The 14,278-nt window shown below is 41.5% G+C and overlaps 1 protein-coding gene across 3 annotated transcripts in view; it reads left to right on the top strand.

The window, feature by feature from the left end:
* Positions 1-12,697, top strand: part of osbpl6 (oxysterol binding protein-like 6) — a 50,498-nt gene extending 37,801 nt beyond the window's left edge. For 2 of the 3 annotated variants that reach the window (XM_034213340.1, XM_034213339.1), the window contains 14 exons: positions 744-912; positions 1,406-1,536; positions 3,567-3,674; positions 4,093-4,224; positions 5,311-5,398; positions 6,183-6,436; positions 6,733-6,870; positions 7,194-7,257; positions 7,434-7,512; positions 7,992-8,136; positions 8,220-8,364; positions 8,507-8,633; positions 9,075-9,197; positions 9,702-12,697. In XM_034213340.1, coding sequence (XP_034069231.1) covers positions 744-912; positions 1,406-1,536; positions 3,567-3,674; positions 4,093-4,224; positions 5,311-5,398; positions 6,183-6,436; positions 6,733-6,870; positions 7,194-7,257; positions 7,434-7,512; positions 7,992-8,136; positions 8,220-8,364; positions 8,507-8,633; positions 9,075-9,197; positions 9,702-9,813 — 1,815 coding nt within the window. In that variant the 3' untranslated portion in view covers positions 9,814-12,697. The remainder of the gene's footprint in view (positions 1-743; positions 913-1,405; positions 1,537-3,566; positions 3,675-4,092; positions 4,225-5,310; positions 5,399-6,182; positions 6,437-6,732; positions 6,871-7,193; positions 7,258-7,433; positions 7,513-7,991; positions 8,137-8,219; positions 8,365-8,506; positions 8,634-9,074; positions 9,198-9,701) is intronic. The other variant, XM_034213341.1, reaches the window with a different exon arrangement.
* The last annotated feature ends 1,581 nt before the right edge of the window (positions 12,698-14,278 follow it).

Raw genomic sequence — 14,278 nt, 5'->3', positions numbered from 1 at the left:
ACCATTTTCGAGAGGGGAGGCTGTTGCATCACACCTACACAATCCAGCATTTTCAGCCTATTTTTCTTAATCTTTTTTTGTTCTTTAATCAGTCCACACAGCAACAGGCTCTCATTATTGTGGTGCACCGTGGCCTGAGTAATGATTTTTCCATCTCTGCAAATTGTGCTTTATTCTGCCTAATATATTAATCTATGCTTCACAAAAAGACTAAATGTTCTTTTATACACTGTTGCTTTTTTATTTAATCAACCAATTATAAAAGAGATTGTCCTTTAATGAACAGATTTGCCCTCACAGAATTCAAAAGCTTCTCAATAATCTATAGATTTCTAGATAGTTCTAGATTTAGCAGGTCAAAGACATCTGGATTAAAAAACCAAAGGAATGCAGCTTCTGTCCCATCTTTAGTTTCGAACAGCACGTCCATCTTCTTTTTCATTTATTCGTTTTTGATATCTAATGACCTTCATGACCCGGATTCTTTATACAGTAGCGCAGTAGTTACAGAATTATGAGGAAGCAGGACATTTATTTTGGTATTTTCCTGCATGTTTAGGACCGTTATGAGAAAAGCCTGACACTCCTCTCTCTTGACATGCAGATACTTGGACAGAATAATTAGTATCATTTGACTGTGCCTTATAGGACCAGGGTCCTTGCTCTTCCCAGATCTGTCAGACACACAACACATTACTGTGCCTCTCAGCTGATTGACAGCCGTCCTCTGTGCCTGTTTCCAGGTCCCTCTGTCTGCCAGTATGTCCCCCGTCCGCCTCCACTCCTCCAACCCCAACCTGTGTGCCGAGCTGGTGGACTTTCAAGCCCCTGCCTCCCGGCTGACGGACAGCGTAGAGTCTGCCAGTGACTACATCAAACTTCAGGAGGAATTCTGCACCATCGCCCAGAAAGGTAGACAGGCAATACGTTATCAGTGAGAAATGTCCCGGTGGTTTCTTTTCATATGTAAATCTTAAGGCATTTTTCTCTTTTCTAACAACCTGAGTCAAATGTTCATACAGTACAGTAGTTTTTGCTTTGCTTCTCTTATAAAAATAATTACTTCTGTGACAATCACATACGTTTTAAATTAAGTCCCAGGTCGTTTTACTGCTTGAAGTTAATTATTTTAACACAATGCGTTATTGAGTAAATTAAATATAGCTATGCTTATTATAAAAGTATGTTTTATTTATAAAGCAAGACAATCACTTATGTTAAGACACTTTAAAGATTAATTTAAATAACCTAGAAAACTCTTACACAACACAGAAGCTACGTGGCACAGGATTTTTGTAATCAAACATTTGAATTGTTTCAGAACTCTCTGCAAAAGGAAATGCATGTACAATGTCATTCATGCGGGGATTGTGAACAAATCTTCCTTCCATCCCTCTCTCTGCAGTCCACTCGCTGCTGAAGTCGGCCTTCAACACGGTGGCCATCGAGAAAGAAAAGATCAAACAGATTCTGTGTGACCAGGAGCAGACGGACCAGTCGGCCCAGATCAATTCTCTCAGGAAATCTCTGTCACAGGTAATGAGCCGCCCACTACCATTACCCATAATGCCTCTGTCCCTCCACTATTTATTAAGGGTAGTTCAACTGAGCTGTTTGTAAGAAATACTTCCCCTTCCTAATGCTAAGTATGATGCTGTTTTAACTTGTAATTACCCAGAGTGATCAAGACATCACAGGGAAATTACTGCAATGATTTGAACGATGTGTCTTGGGTGTGTTTACTCTTTGTAGTTGTCATGTTGTTAGACACGCTCACGATGACAGGCTGTCAGAGGAAACACTCAAACTACAGATCATTCCAAGCAGTCACTGTAATCACATTTGAGAAAGATGATGTGTGGAGAGGAGAGAGCAGGCAAGTGAAAGTTCAATCATCTCTCCCGTATTAATTGGTGAGAGAAAAATGTGCTGTGCGCTTCATTAACTCGGCTCCTTAGGGCTGTCTCTCTACCCCAGTCATTTAATTGGACTTCCTCTGCTAACAGTCAACATCATTTTTAGACAAATGTTTCTGCTGCTTTGCCCCGCTTTGTTCCTAATTGGATGCTAGTGTCACAATGTTGTTTTAGGCTGAGAGTCAGGTCTTTAAGGCAAAGCTCTGTAGGAAGCTGATAATCAGGATTCATGGTTGTTTCAGCTGCTGATGCTTTACACACATTTAGGTAAAGTGTGCATATAAAATCACATCACTACTTGTTTATAAAAGGTCTGGTATTTGAAGATGAACCCACCGCCTGATTCCACGTTTTCCCTCAGCTCTACTGAGCTTTATAGCATGCTCATTTTTTGGGGTTTTAAGTTGTGCAACTGTTTTGGTTTTGGTTTGCTCTCTCTGCTCTTATTAGTGCTAAGCTTTGTGGATGCAGTGGGCAGCTGTTTGTAGTGAAAAACACCTCTCGTAAATCCACAGTACACTACTTGCTCAGCACCAAGAGAGCAGAAAAGGTTATCAGCTGGCTGGTGAAACGTGGAGTGAAGCGTTTAGCCACTAATGAGCCAGATGTTTTCGCAGTATTCAAATGTAAGACTAGAAGCTACATTCAAAGTGCATATTTATTCCTGTTTTAGTGCCTTTCAGCTTGGTTTTGGTCAGCAGTGGTCAGGTATATTCAGAAAACAAAACTCTGATGAACCCACTGTGCTCTATCTGACCAAAACAACGAGCATTGGGAGCAGCTGGCTGATGGACATAGTGAAGCATTGAGCAACTAAACAGTTACCTTCAGGAATTGGTGAAAACTAAAACAGAGCTTACTATAGACTGAGTATTAGAGTTTAATTCATCAGGTGGACAGAAACACAACTTCAAATTAATTATAATGTTGCTCCCAATCTGACAGATGTGTAAATAGGCATCTGCTCTCCATTTGACAGTTAATGCTGTTTAAAATAAGTCAAGTCCATCTTAAAACAAAATGACATGCCCATATGCATGTCGCGAAACTTATCTGTTGTTGTGATCATTCCTCCTGCCCAAATCAACCGTAAAGAGACTCTCCAAAATATGGCAGACAATAAAAGCGGTCTTGAGTTAGTCGTAGGAGTGGTATCTTCATCCAACCAACAACACACTGTCCATGGACTCACAAAGAGATCCTTTCATACTGGCTAACCCTTCTGATGCCATATCATCTGCAGGTGACCTGTAAGGACTGGGGCTTGTTCTGACCCCATGTTTTTACAGTGAAGTTCATCTAGTAAAGGGGTCTCACCACAGCCTGAATGGAAAGGAGGAATTGCAGCAACAAACATGTGGGATTATTTTTTCTTATAAGCAGGGAATGAAATTAGTACTTGCACCCTGCCAAATACAGGGTCAATATTCCACATTTCTAATGTACGATAACACTAATTCAGTGTTCTATGCATCAATATCAGAAATGGCAGATACAAAAAGAAAACATAATTTCAGACCCTGATTATAAACCTTTCAAATGATCTACATCCAGTGCATCAACGACTAAATCTTCCCTCAAACCCCTGCCCAACAAAAACAGATAAACCACAAAGCATTTGGAAAGTAAACCACACTTTTTATTGTTCAGGCCCTGTCCCAAAACGCAGAACATCGAACCCGACTCAACCGCATCCACTCTGAGTCTGTCCTGACTGAACAAGTTGTCAGTGTGAACATCATCTCCACGCCTGACGAGGTAGGTCGCTGTGGTCAGTGTGTCACTGACGGAGCTCATGTCTGACTCTTACACTGATGAAGCAACACGGCTACGAGGGCTGACCCGGGTAGCTGTAGTGTTTGCATCATGCATTTGTCAGTTGCATTATTGATCTCTGTCTCTAAAGATAGATGTTTTTTTCCGGTTCACCCTGGCAGGTAAGCTTAAAGGATCATTATTTTATGCAGAGCCTGACATCAAGGTTAATGGAAAAAATGACTAATTAGAAACGGATGGGAGCTTGCCCTCTGGGAAGGATACACATGCTGCAAAATGAACCCTGTGTTGTCTTCTCATGGTGTTTATCCAGGTCTGTTTCGGTTCTTAAACGTGTCATCATTATGCAGCAAGGGGCAGTGAACATCATGTGTGTTCGCAATGTGTGTTTTTCCTGCAGGCTGGAGAACAGATTGGGATCCCTCTGACTCAGCAGGCCTCTAATGAGAGTCGACTCTCCATGTCGGAGTCTGTCTCCGAATTCTTTGATGCCCAGGAAGTTCTTCTGTCAGCCAGCTCGTCGGAGAATGAGGTAAAACGGAGGACAGCTGCGTGATAAGGAAAATACGTCAGTGTGGTCCATGAGGAGAGGGGGGGGGGGGTTGTAGAGGAAGGAAGGCATTACACTAGCCCTGCTGCTGGGGAGATAAAACGCCACTGTGATGGACCTGGAGTTAGTCAGCAAATAATGAGAGCAGCATGAAAAGCAGAGATAGCATATAATAGAAACTCAAACAAATGGGAGGACTTATTTTCAATTTGCCTCAAGCCTTCATCCCTCAGTTGAGTCTCAGAGTCATAACACGCCTCTTCGGTCTATTCCTCTTGATTTGTAGCGACTTGCTTTTTTCACCATCACTTGAAACTCACTGCCTTCTCCCCTTCTAACACCCAGCTCCCAATAAAAGTGGTCTCTGAAGAGCCATTAAGCATTGTAGCTCCCCAGGCATGCATTGAGCCTTGTTGAAGGATTACTCAACAAGGAAATTCATCAACGCACCCCACCCCTCCCCCCATTCTCCATCCAGCAGCAGCACATTAGACCTGTGTTTCACTGTTGGTTAAACCACCACCAGCATATAGAAGCTGCTACAACTAGTTGCTTCAATATGTTCCACTTTGGCGGCGTCACTGGCCTCATTGTGTTCGCTATAAAAAATATGAAAATGCTGCAGTGTCTCATCTTATGATTACTGCAGCGGGACAGATAGCCGACGACTGCTGCATTTTGTTAGCCACTGGCAAACCGCAGTGTGTATGTGTGTGTGTGTGGCCTAGCATTACTATACTTGTGGGGACCTAAATCTGTTTACACAGTCACGTGTGGGGACTCGCCTCCCTTATGGGGACAAATTGGAGGTCCCCATAGGGGGAATCATTCATTTTAGGGTGAAGACTTGGTTAGGTTTAGGGTTAGGGTTAGGCATGTGTTGGTTATGGTTAAGGTTAGGATAAGTCTCCAGGAAATGCATGTAAGTCAATGTAATGTCCCCTGAAGTGATGTATACATGGTATGTGTGTGTGTGTGTGGGGCTACGACCGTCTGCTGTTGTGATCAGAGTTGGTGTTGTACTCCGCTGCACTGACTCACTCTGCTTTGTACCTGTTCCGCTCGCAGGGCTCAGACGATGAGTCATATGTCAGCGATGTGAGCGATAACATTTCCGAGGACAACGCCAGTGTGACCGATAACGTCTCCAGACAAAGTAAGTCCAATCCTGCGACATGATTGGCCCTTCAAAAAGCATCCATGTGCTCCCTATTAGCACGTATGACCATTACTAACGGACACAGACACTTCTGGCAAGATCATCTATCAGCGCGGCCGAGGCAGTTGACTTTGCAGGGTTGCTCTGTGCCAAGGGCTCCTCTTTGAAAGCTATCTGTGTGAGAGGGATGGCATCGCTCTCCTCCATCTTTGTCACATAACACACAGTAAAATATACTACCTCATGATGATGAAAATGATGAGGTTGGGAAAATATCTGGGTGTGGTAATATTATTTCAGGGTGATTTAAAGGCATGGTTGGGATGCTTTAAGTGGGGTTTTACGAGGAACTCATCCATAATCAGTCTTTTTTTTATAAAATCAGCATTTCAGTTCAACTGTATGCTGACTTATGAATATTTTCACTGCTTTATTCTACAGTCAGACAGCTCTTTCCGACGCGTAAATGAAGCCATAATCGATGCTCTCTTTAAAGCCACTAGACTCCAATAACATGAGCAGTAATTCAACCTGCTGGTCTACCCCTGCAGTGTTAATCTGTTTGTTTGTGTTGTTGTGTGAGTTTGGTTTGATAGGAATGGTTTAACTTTGGATTCACCAAAGCCACACAACAGTAAATCCCTCTGTGCAATATCACAGATTTTCCATGACAACATAAACAATATATTCTGTGCAGCCCTGGAGCAGAGACTGTCATAGCTAATGATGTGCAATGAGTATATTTCTAAACAGGTCGTCTTTCTCTTCTTCCTCTTCCCAGTGGCAAATGGAGACTTTGCTGGCAGTGCCTTCCGTAACGGGCGGCGCAGCTGCCTGCCATCGCCGTGCCCCGACACCAGCAACATCAACCTCTGGAACATCTTGAGAAACAACATCGGCAAAGACTTGTCCAAAGTGTCCATGCCGGTGGAGCTCAACGAGCCGCTCAACACCCTGCAGCGCATGTGTGAGGAGCTGGAGTACAGCGAGCTGCTGGACAAAGCTGCTGAGACCGAGGATCCCTTTGAACGCATGGTAAGGAAAACATGATGGTTGCTCATTGCTATTCATAATGCAGTTTTCTGTATTTGTTTATCTACTGTAAAAGATCGACATCACAACCAATAGAAAAAGTCCCAGTCAGAGTCACGACTGTCGCTACGCTTCGATGCAGCTGTCGACCTTGGATCCTCTTATTTGTATCGCTCCTCTGTCCTTTTGATAGCGCCCAATGCATGCTAATGTTGGGATTATTCCTGACAAAGCCTTTAAATATGAAGCAAGTAATCCCTTCCTGTTTATAATGGCTGTGTGGTTTTGACTCTCGGCAGGTTCTCGTTGCTGCTTTTGCCGTCTCTGGTTACTCATCCACCTACTACAGAGCAGGAAGTAAGCCATTCAACCCGCTGCTCGGGGAGAGTTATGAATGTATTCGGGAAGACAAGGGCTTCTGCTTTTTCTCCGAACAGGTATGATATCAACCAAAAAGGTCCTGAAACATTTTAATTATTGAGTCATTTACAAAATAAGCAGAAAGTAAAGGAAAATCTTGACATCTCTAAAACTGGCATTGGAAAATTCTCTTAATTTTTGATTAAAAAATCTGAAAAGATGAATTCATACATCTTAAGAGAATCAACAAAAATATGTATTATATTATTTATTTATAATTGTTTCAGCTCTCTAATGCATTCCTAGTGTGTAAACGTGTTTGGAGACTAGTAGAAATGTACATGATGCATAATGTCAACAACAGCAGCTGTCAGACTGTTTATTTGATCTGGTCTCGCAGGTGAGCCACCACCCCCCCATCTCCGCCTGCCACTGTGAGTCCAAGAATTTCACCTTCTGGCAAGGTAGGCACGGACCTGATTAGTGAGGGGTCTCCTCATGGGACAGTCTCATTTAGGTTCTTTGATATCCAGTTTAACATTTAATGATTATCCTTTATTATATATTGAGAAGAAATGCAAGGATTTGAGTGAGTATGTTATATTTAAGATGTGATGTTTTTCATTTTCTCCCTTTCCAGATGTGAGATGGAAAAACAAGTTCTGGGGAAAGTCTATGGAGGTTTTGCCGATCGGGACCGTGAACCTCATGATTCCCAGGTAACTTTGCATACTGATTAACCCTAAAGCCACAGATGTCCTCAGACCTTAAAGGGACAGTTCAGACTTTTTGAAAAGGGACATTATTATCCATAGTCAGTTAACTACAGTAGATGGAGGTCTGCACACCGCCAGCTTTAAGGAACAGACAGTACTTGCAAAGAAGCTACTCAATGTATTTTACGGGGAGTAGTTCAAGATGTTTTAGCCCCTAAAACAACTATATCATTTTAGGGGAATTCTTTATTTAGAGTGCTTTCACCCTAAGGGCATCCCTTTGGGTTGTCTGAGTGCACACAGGTCTCAAAATATGTGAATCTTTCTCATCTCTAAATCTAATGTTTACTTCTTGGGCTATCTTTTGCCTATCGAAATATCTATTATGACAGATTCATGACTTGCCTTTCATGACCTTTGTGGGCTTATGTCATTCCTGCAGCACACCAGCCAATCTGCTGATCTCGTGTATTTTCATTTAGGTTTGGAGATCAATATGAATGGAACAAAGTCACCACCTGTGTGCACAACATCCTCAGTGGCCGACGATGGATCGAACACTACGGGGAGATCACCATCAGAAACACAAAGAGCAGCGCGTGCCTCTGCAAACTCACCTTTGTTAAGGTAAAACTCCTCCAGCAGTCCCTGTGAGGATGTGATTCAAATCCACTGCATTGTAATAAGGGAACCCACTGTTTGTGTTACAGGGAAACTACTGGAGTTCTAATGTGAATGAGGTGCAAGGGTTTGTGATGGATCAAGAAGGGAAAGTCATCCACAGGCTTTTTGGGAAATGGCATGAGGGTCTTTACTGTGGTGTCCCACCTTCTGCCAAATGCGTCTGGAGGCCAGGTATGTGCTGGTTTACTGGCCATACATTTTTTTAATCAGAAGATGTTGTTCCTGATGCATTCCAGAGGACAGGTTGTGCGGAACTAAAGTTCTCAACTGAGACGATTTGATTTTTCTTAACATTGTTTCCTCTCCTCCTCAGGCTCCATGCCCACAGACTATGAGCTGTACTACGGCTTCACCAGGTTCGCCATCGAGCTGAACGAGCTTTGCCCCGAGCTGAAGGATGCTCTGCCCCGTACAGACGCCCGCTTCAGGCCCGATCAAAGGTGCATCGTCACATCTCCTGCTCCCAATACACTGCTGCCACAAAGTGCAAATACTGTACCACTCTTTTCCCAGAAACAGATAGCAACATGAGTCAACCTGCCTGAGGACCACAGATGGAAATGAGCTATTAGCTATAATCTGGCATATTGCATCTCTTCTCTTTGCTGAGATTAATGTTTTTGTATGCATGGTCCTTCTATAAATAAATACAAATGCAAAAAAATCTGCTTGTTATATTGCTTTTTGTCTGATGAGTGCAGACAGAGATGACCTTTATAAAGTGTCAATACTCTCACTTTTACTTATCATTAAAAGTTGGCTTTTTCAACTTTGAGAAGCCAAGTTAATATTTAGGTTTTGTAAATGCACATGCTGTTGCTGTTCTTGTACAGCATCTCACTTACATCTGATTGACTGAAATGTGATGTTTGGTCACGCAGGCATCTGGAGGAGGGGAACCTGGAGATGGCCTCTTCAGATAAGCAGCGCATTGAGGACCTGCAGAGAGTCAGGAGGAAGTGGAACGAGGAGAACAACATCAAAATGGAGCCACGCTTCTTCAAGTAAACACAGAGATTAGATGTGTATTACTCTGTGTATGCACAAAGACAGAAATGCACATATTCATTATTTGTATCCAATTTATCAAGCGGTGTATAGAAATGACTCATTATTTTGTGCATATTATATGTGTGTATGTTTTAACAAAATAATAAAATATCATATTAATATAATTAAAACATAAAAATTCATATAAAAAGTTGTATAAAATTAAATTCAAAATATCATATTATTTCGTCTATTCTCTATGATTTTCCCTTCTTTTTTAAATGTAATAAATAAGAGAATACTTAACATTTTCATGTTTCGTCATCATTTTCCTTTTAAATCTCATAGAATATACATGCTTTTTTATGTTTCCAATCAAATTAAGACTTAAATTACAGAAATTCTTAGTCTTCCTATTACCCCTCTTCCCACGGCTCCGTACATATTTTGTAACCTTTAATGCCCCTTCTATTCTGTCGTAGTTTTACATTAACATGTGTCCCTTCTCCCTCTTCCAGGAAAGTGGTTGATTCCAACCACAGGGAGCGGTGGGTCTCCAACAACACGTACTGGGAGCTGCGCAAAAACCCCGGCTTCATCAACATGGAGTCTACGGTGAACCTATGGTAGCACACGGAGAAACATGCGTCCGTCATATCGTCATCGCAGGCACGACAGCCGTAACCTATGCACAATGAGGTGTTGAGAGGGACATGTTGAGAGAGACATGTTGAGAGAGACATGTTGAGACGGACATGTTGAGAGAGACATGTTGAGAGGGACATGTTGAGAGAGACATGTTGAGAGGGACATGTTGAGAGGGACATGTTGAGAGAGACATGTTGAGAGGGACATGTTGAGAGAGACATGTTGAAACGTCCGTGTGCAGGGAGACGAGCGGCCGCAGAGCTGAGGGACGTCCTGATGCGCAGAGACCCTGCGGAGGTCCTGCTGCCACACGGCCATCCATCCCTGGAAACATCCGGAAGAATCACCTTCATTGTGCTTGTGGACGCTGAGTTGTCACGGCAACAATCGTACCACTCCCATGTAGATCTCTCCTCGGCTCCTTTGACTTCTGAGTATGTCCTTGCCTTAAAAAGACACACGATTAAGCGCTTTATCGTCGAAGCCATTTGATTTCTGACAGCAGTTCGGGTTAGACTAATCTATGAAGTAGACCTTTTGATTACCTACGATACCTACGTGCATGTTTAGAGAGCAGCTTTCACTGGCATAAAGCCGCATTTACTGTATCAATCATCGTAGAAAAAAAGGTATTTTTATAAAATATCTTGGACTCAGAATTTTGTGAAATATCATCATGTGAATTGGCAGATTTCATTTATTTTTGCCTTTTTTTAATACTGTTGAATCTGTGTGATAGCAGTACTCTCTCTCGGGAAACAACTCATTCAAAATAATCTGCAGTGGAGGAGAAGTATGGCGTCCATTGATGGAGTAACACCGGCTCTCAAAGCTGATCATGGAGGAGAAGTGGGTTTTAAAATGTAAAACCTATTCTGGTGTTTTGGACATGTGACGCAGGATACTACTACCTTTAAGGATGTTTTCTTTTTTTTAAAGGTCAACACACATCTGTCATGGAGTCCGTGTAAATAGAGGGACCACCTCACCACCACACTAACTTTAAACATTGCTACTTGAAACCAACTCCTCTGAACCACGTGGTTACACAAATACACACATAACTCCCTCCATATATAGTAGGTGCACCCTATATTACCGTACTCACAAACGTCAAACACTTTCCCCATTCAGAGGTCTCAGAAAATATGGTGTAGTACAGACTGTGAGGCCTTCAGAGACACTCGTGATTTTGAGCTTTATAAATAGACTGGACAGTGAAACATGAGGAAAACAGATACATATTTCCAGCACGAGGCATGACTCTCATCTACATCCAACTATAGAAGTCGTACAGTTATTTTTAAATGTTCAAAAAGTTGTTAACTAACAAATTATTCATTTTCTGAAAAAAAAGACTACAAATTCCCATCACAGTTTACCAAAGCAATGCCTTTAATTTACATCCTCGTTCTGACTAACAACCAAAAACTTAAAATGATATGAAACAAAGAAGAAAAAAAGTAACCAGCAGCTGTTTTGGTGTTTTTCTTACTTAATTGCTTCCATTATTAATCAACCATTAAATAAGAATTCATTTTTCTTTTGATAAGTTACATAATTATGTTTGCACTCCCATGACTAAACATACAGTTGAAACACCAGAGCCACCTGCAGGCCGTCCCATGAACATACAGTTTCTTTGGGTCAACAAAATAAATATTTACTGAAATGTTTAAGATTTTAAAGCCGAACCAGTTGTGTACGGTAACAAAAACACTGGAAGAATCTCAATGCGTGTGATTCCCCAGAGACTCTACTGCTATGGTTTATGCAAAGCACCAGTTTGCATTTTGTGTATTTATTGCAAAGCAGCTTTATTGTTTTAACTAGTGTCCCCCTTTTGAGTTACAGAGGAACAAACTATAACACACACAAGTAGCGACACATTGTGTAGGAGCTATTTAAGTGGATTCCCCTCGCTTAGGGTGACGCCACAACAGGAAGAAGTGAATATATGAAGAGTGAAAACTATGTGAAGCAAATCCATCTTGTGTGCACTGTCCATACGGTACTGTAGATCACACACCAAAAGGGTAGTACTGCTTTGCTCTTTTTTTTTTTTTTAAATGTGCTTTAAATTCTATCACACACTCAATGATACAATTTGTTGTCGTCGGTTTCACTTGCTGTGCCTTAATGCATTTATTAATGCCTCACAAACACTACTGATAGGAAACCCCATGGCAAGAAGGTATTCCGTTAACAAACTCCACACATTACCCAGGCTCATCGAATGAAAACATGAACTGAGGATAGAGGTGATGTCTAAAGTCTTAAAGGGAGATGACTTGGAAAGAAAAAAAAGGAGGGACTGTAAAACGCTTGCAGAGGTTAAAAGATGTTGTGCACTGCTCTGCTTCTCCAACATTTAACCAAATCATTTTTGGTGATCACTGTAAATACGGCACATTTAGAAGATGGGTCACGACTGCAGAAGCTGATTTCTCTATCCTCCTACAGATTTTTTTTTAAGAACAAAACTGAATCCCAGCAGTTGTGTGTGGATGTAGGAGAAAAGCTTTGCATAGTGTTTGGCATCATAGTCAGACGGTAGTAAAAAAAAAAAAGGAAATCATGAAAACCTCTTAATCACGATTCTACCTGCATGTCTAGACAACTTAGCCTGCCAATGAATGTTGCAGATGCCTTACTAAAAGATGTTTTTAGTTTGACCAATTAGACTCATTGTTTGTGTTTAGTTTTGGACTGACATTTATCACAAAGCACTGTCAGCTCAGTTCCTTTCAAATCTATTTCCTGATGGGTACCTTCAAAAGTGCAATTTTAACAAAGTACATATCTTTCCATGAACACTGTACACTGCTGCTACATAGTGCTTGTTCTAATAAAACTGTAAAACTCAGAAGATGGCGAGTGTGGTTTATCATAGATCCCATGGAAGTCAATTCATTTTAACGTTAGCTTATAAAGCTGTTGTGAGGTGGCCAACATTATTAGGGTTAAGAAGTTACATATCATTGTCAAACACACTTTCCAACAATTTGTCGTAAAAGGGCAAACCAAGCATCTGTTATCAATGAATGTAACGCCACTTTTGAATGTTGGGATTATTTTTGATTGACGTCAAATACATTATAAATATTGTACCAATGTGTTTTCTAAATTGGTCAATATTTCTATAGAAAACTGGGCAAGTCCAGAATTGTCTTTAAAAGAAACCAGACTTAAAGGTCCCCTATTAACTATTTTTCAACAATATATTATAGATCTCAGATATATAAAAAACATGTCTCTGAAGTGTTTGGCTCCAAATACCAAGCAGATCACCCATTGTAGCGTCCCATAATCCCCTCTGTTTCAGCCCTGTTTCAAAAGTGCTGATTCTGTGGCCCCGTCTCAGGTCGACTATTTTCATTTCCTCGCTCCTCGGTCCTCGGTCTCACCGGAAGTTGATTTGTCTGCGCCATCTTGAGTAGCGTCCCATGGCTCTTATTTTTGCCGGAGGACCGAGCAGCGAGGAGCGATAATGGAGGAGCGATAATCGAGGAACCACCAGACCATCCTCCGATGAAATCCTCAGACACTCGCCCCGCCCCCTTACTGTGTATCGCTCACTGATTGGTCGATGCAGTGCATGCACTGATCTGATGCTTCTTGACGTGAGAGCCGTTTCCCAGCGGAGTGAAGAAAATACATGAACCTCACGAGAGTCACTCCTCAGTTTATACCGTGTTTTGTTTCAATTAATGTTTCATTTAGTTACAAATATGTGATATATCTGAACAACAAAGTGGTCAAAAATCATTTTATTCATTTATTGGAAACATTTTCATGATCGCTTTTTCCGTTTTACATTTTCATTTATTGTCATTTCCATTCAGTCAGTCATTAAGTGCTATTAAAATGTTAATTTGCTACATATCCACACAAACAAACAAAGTGTGCAATCCAATGAATGTTAATCTAACTGGGTTTGATAGATAATATATCTCTTTTTCTTCTCTCAATTATTTTATTTATTTTGTACACTCTAATCAATATTAATCAAACTATTGTTCGTTTATACATTTTAAGAATGGCGTTTATCTTTTTTGAGAATGAGTTCTTATTTTATTTATTGGGGTCTACAACAGATGATACAAATGTTTGTGTCAGTAAATGTGTACTAACAGAGGCTGGGTGTTTGAAAATAACGGGGACAGAGCTGCTGTCAGACGAACAGCTGTGCGGCGTCATCACAAACGGACGTCGCTTCACGTGACTCCCTGCTTCTCGTGGTTTCCTTGGCCCCGTCTCAGGTCGACTATTTTCATTTCCTCGGTCCTCGGTCTCACCGGAAGTTGATTTGTCTGCGCCATCTTGAGTAGCGTCCCATGGCTCTTATTTCTGCCGGAGGGCCGAGGAGCGAGGAGCGATAATGGAGGAGCGATAACCGAGGAACCACCAGACCATCCTCCGATGAAATCCTCAGATACTCGCCCCG

The sequence above is a fragment of the Gymnodraco acuticeps genome, unplaced genomic scaffold, assembly GCF_902827175.1.
Source record: "Gymnodraco acuticeps unplaced genomic scaffold, fGymAcu1.1, whole genome shotgun sequence".
Lineage (NCBI taxonomy): Eukaryota > Metazoa > Chordata > Actinopteri > Perciformes > Bathydraconidae > Gymnodraco > Gymnodraco acuticeps.
Note: the sequence above shows the minus strand (reverse complement) of the source record. Positions and strands in the feature narration are given on the sequence as shown.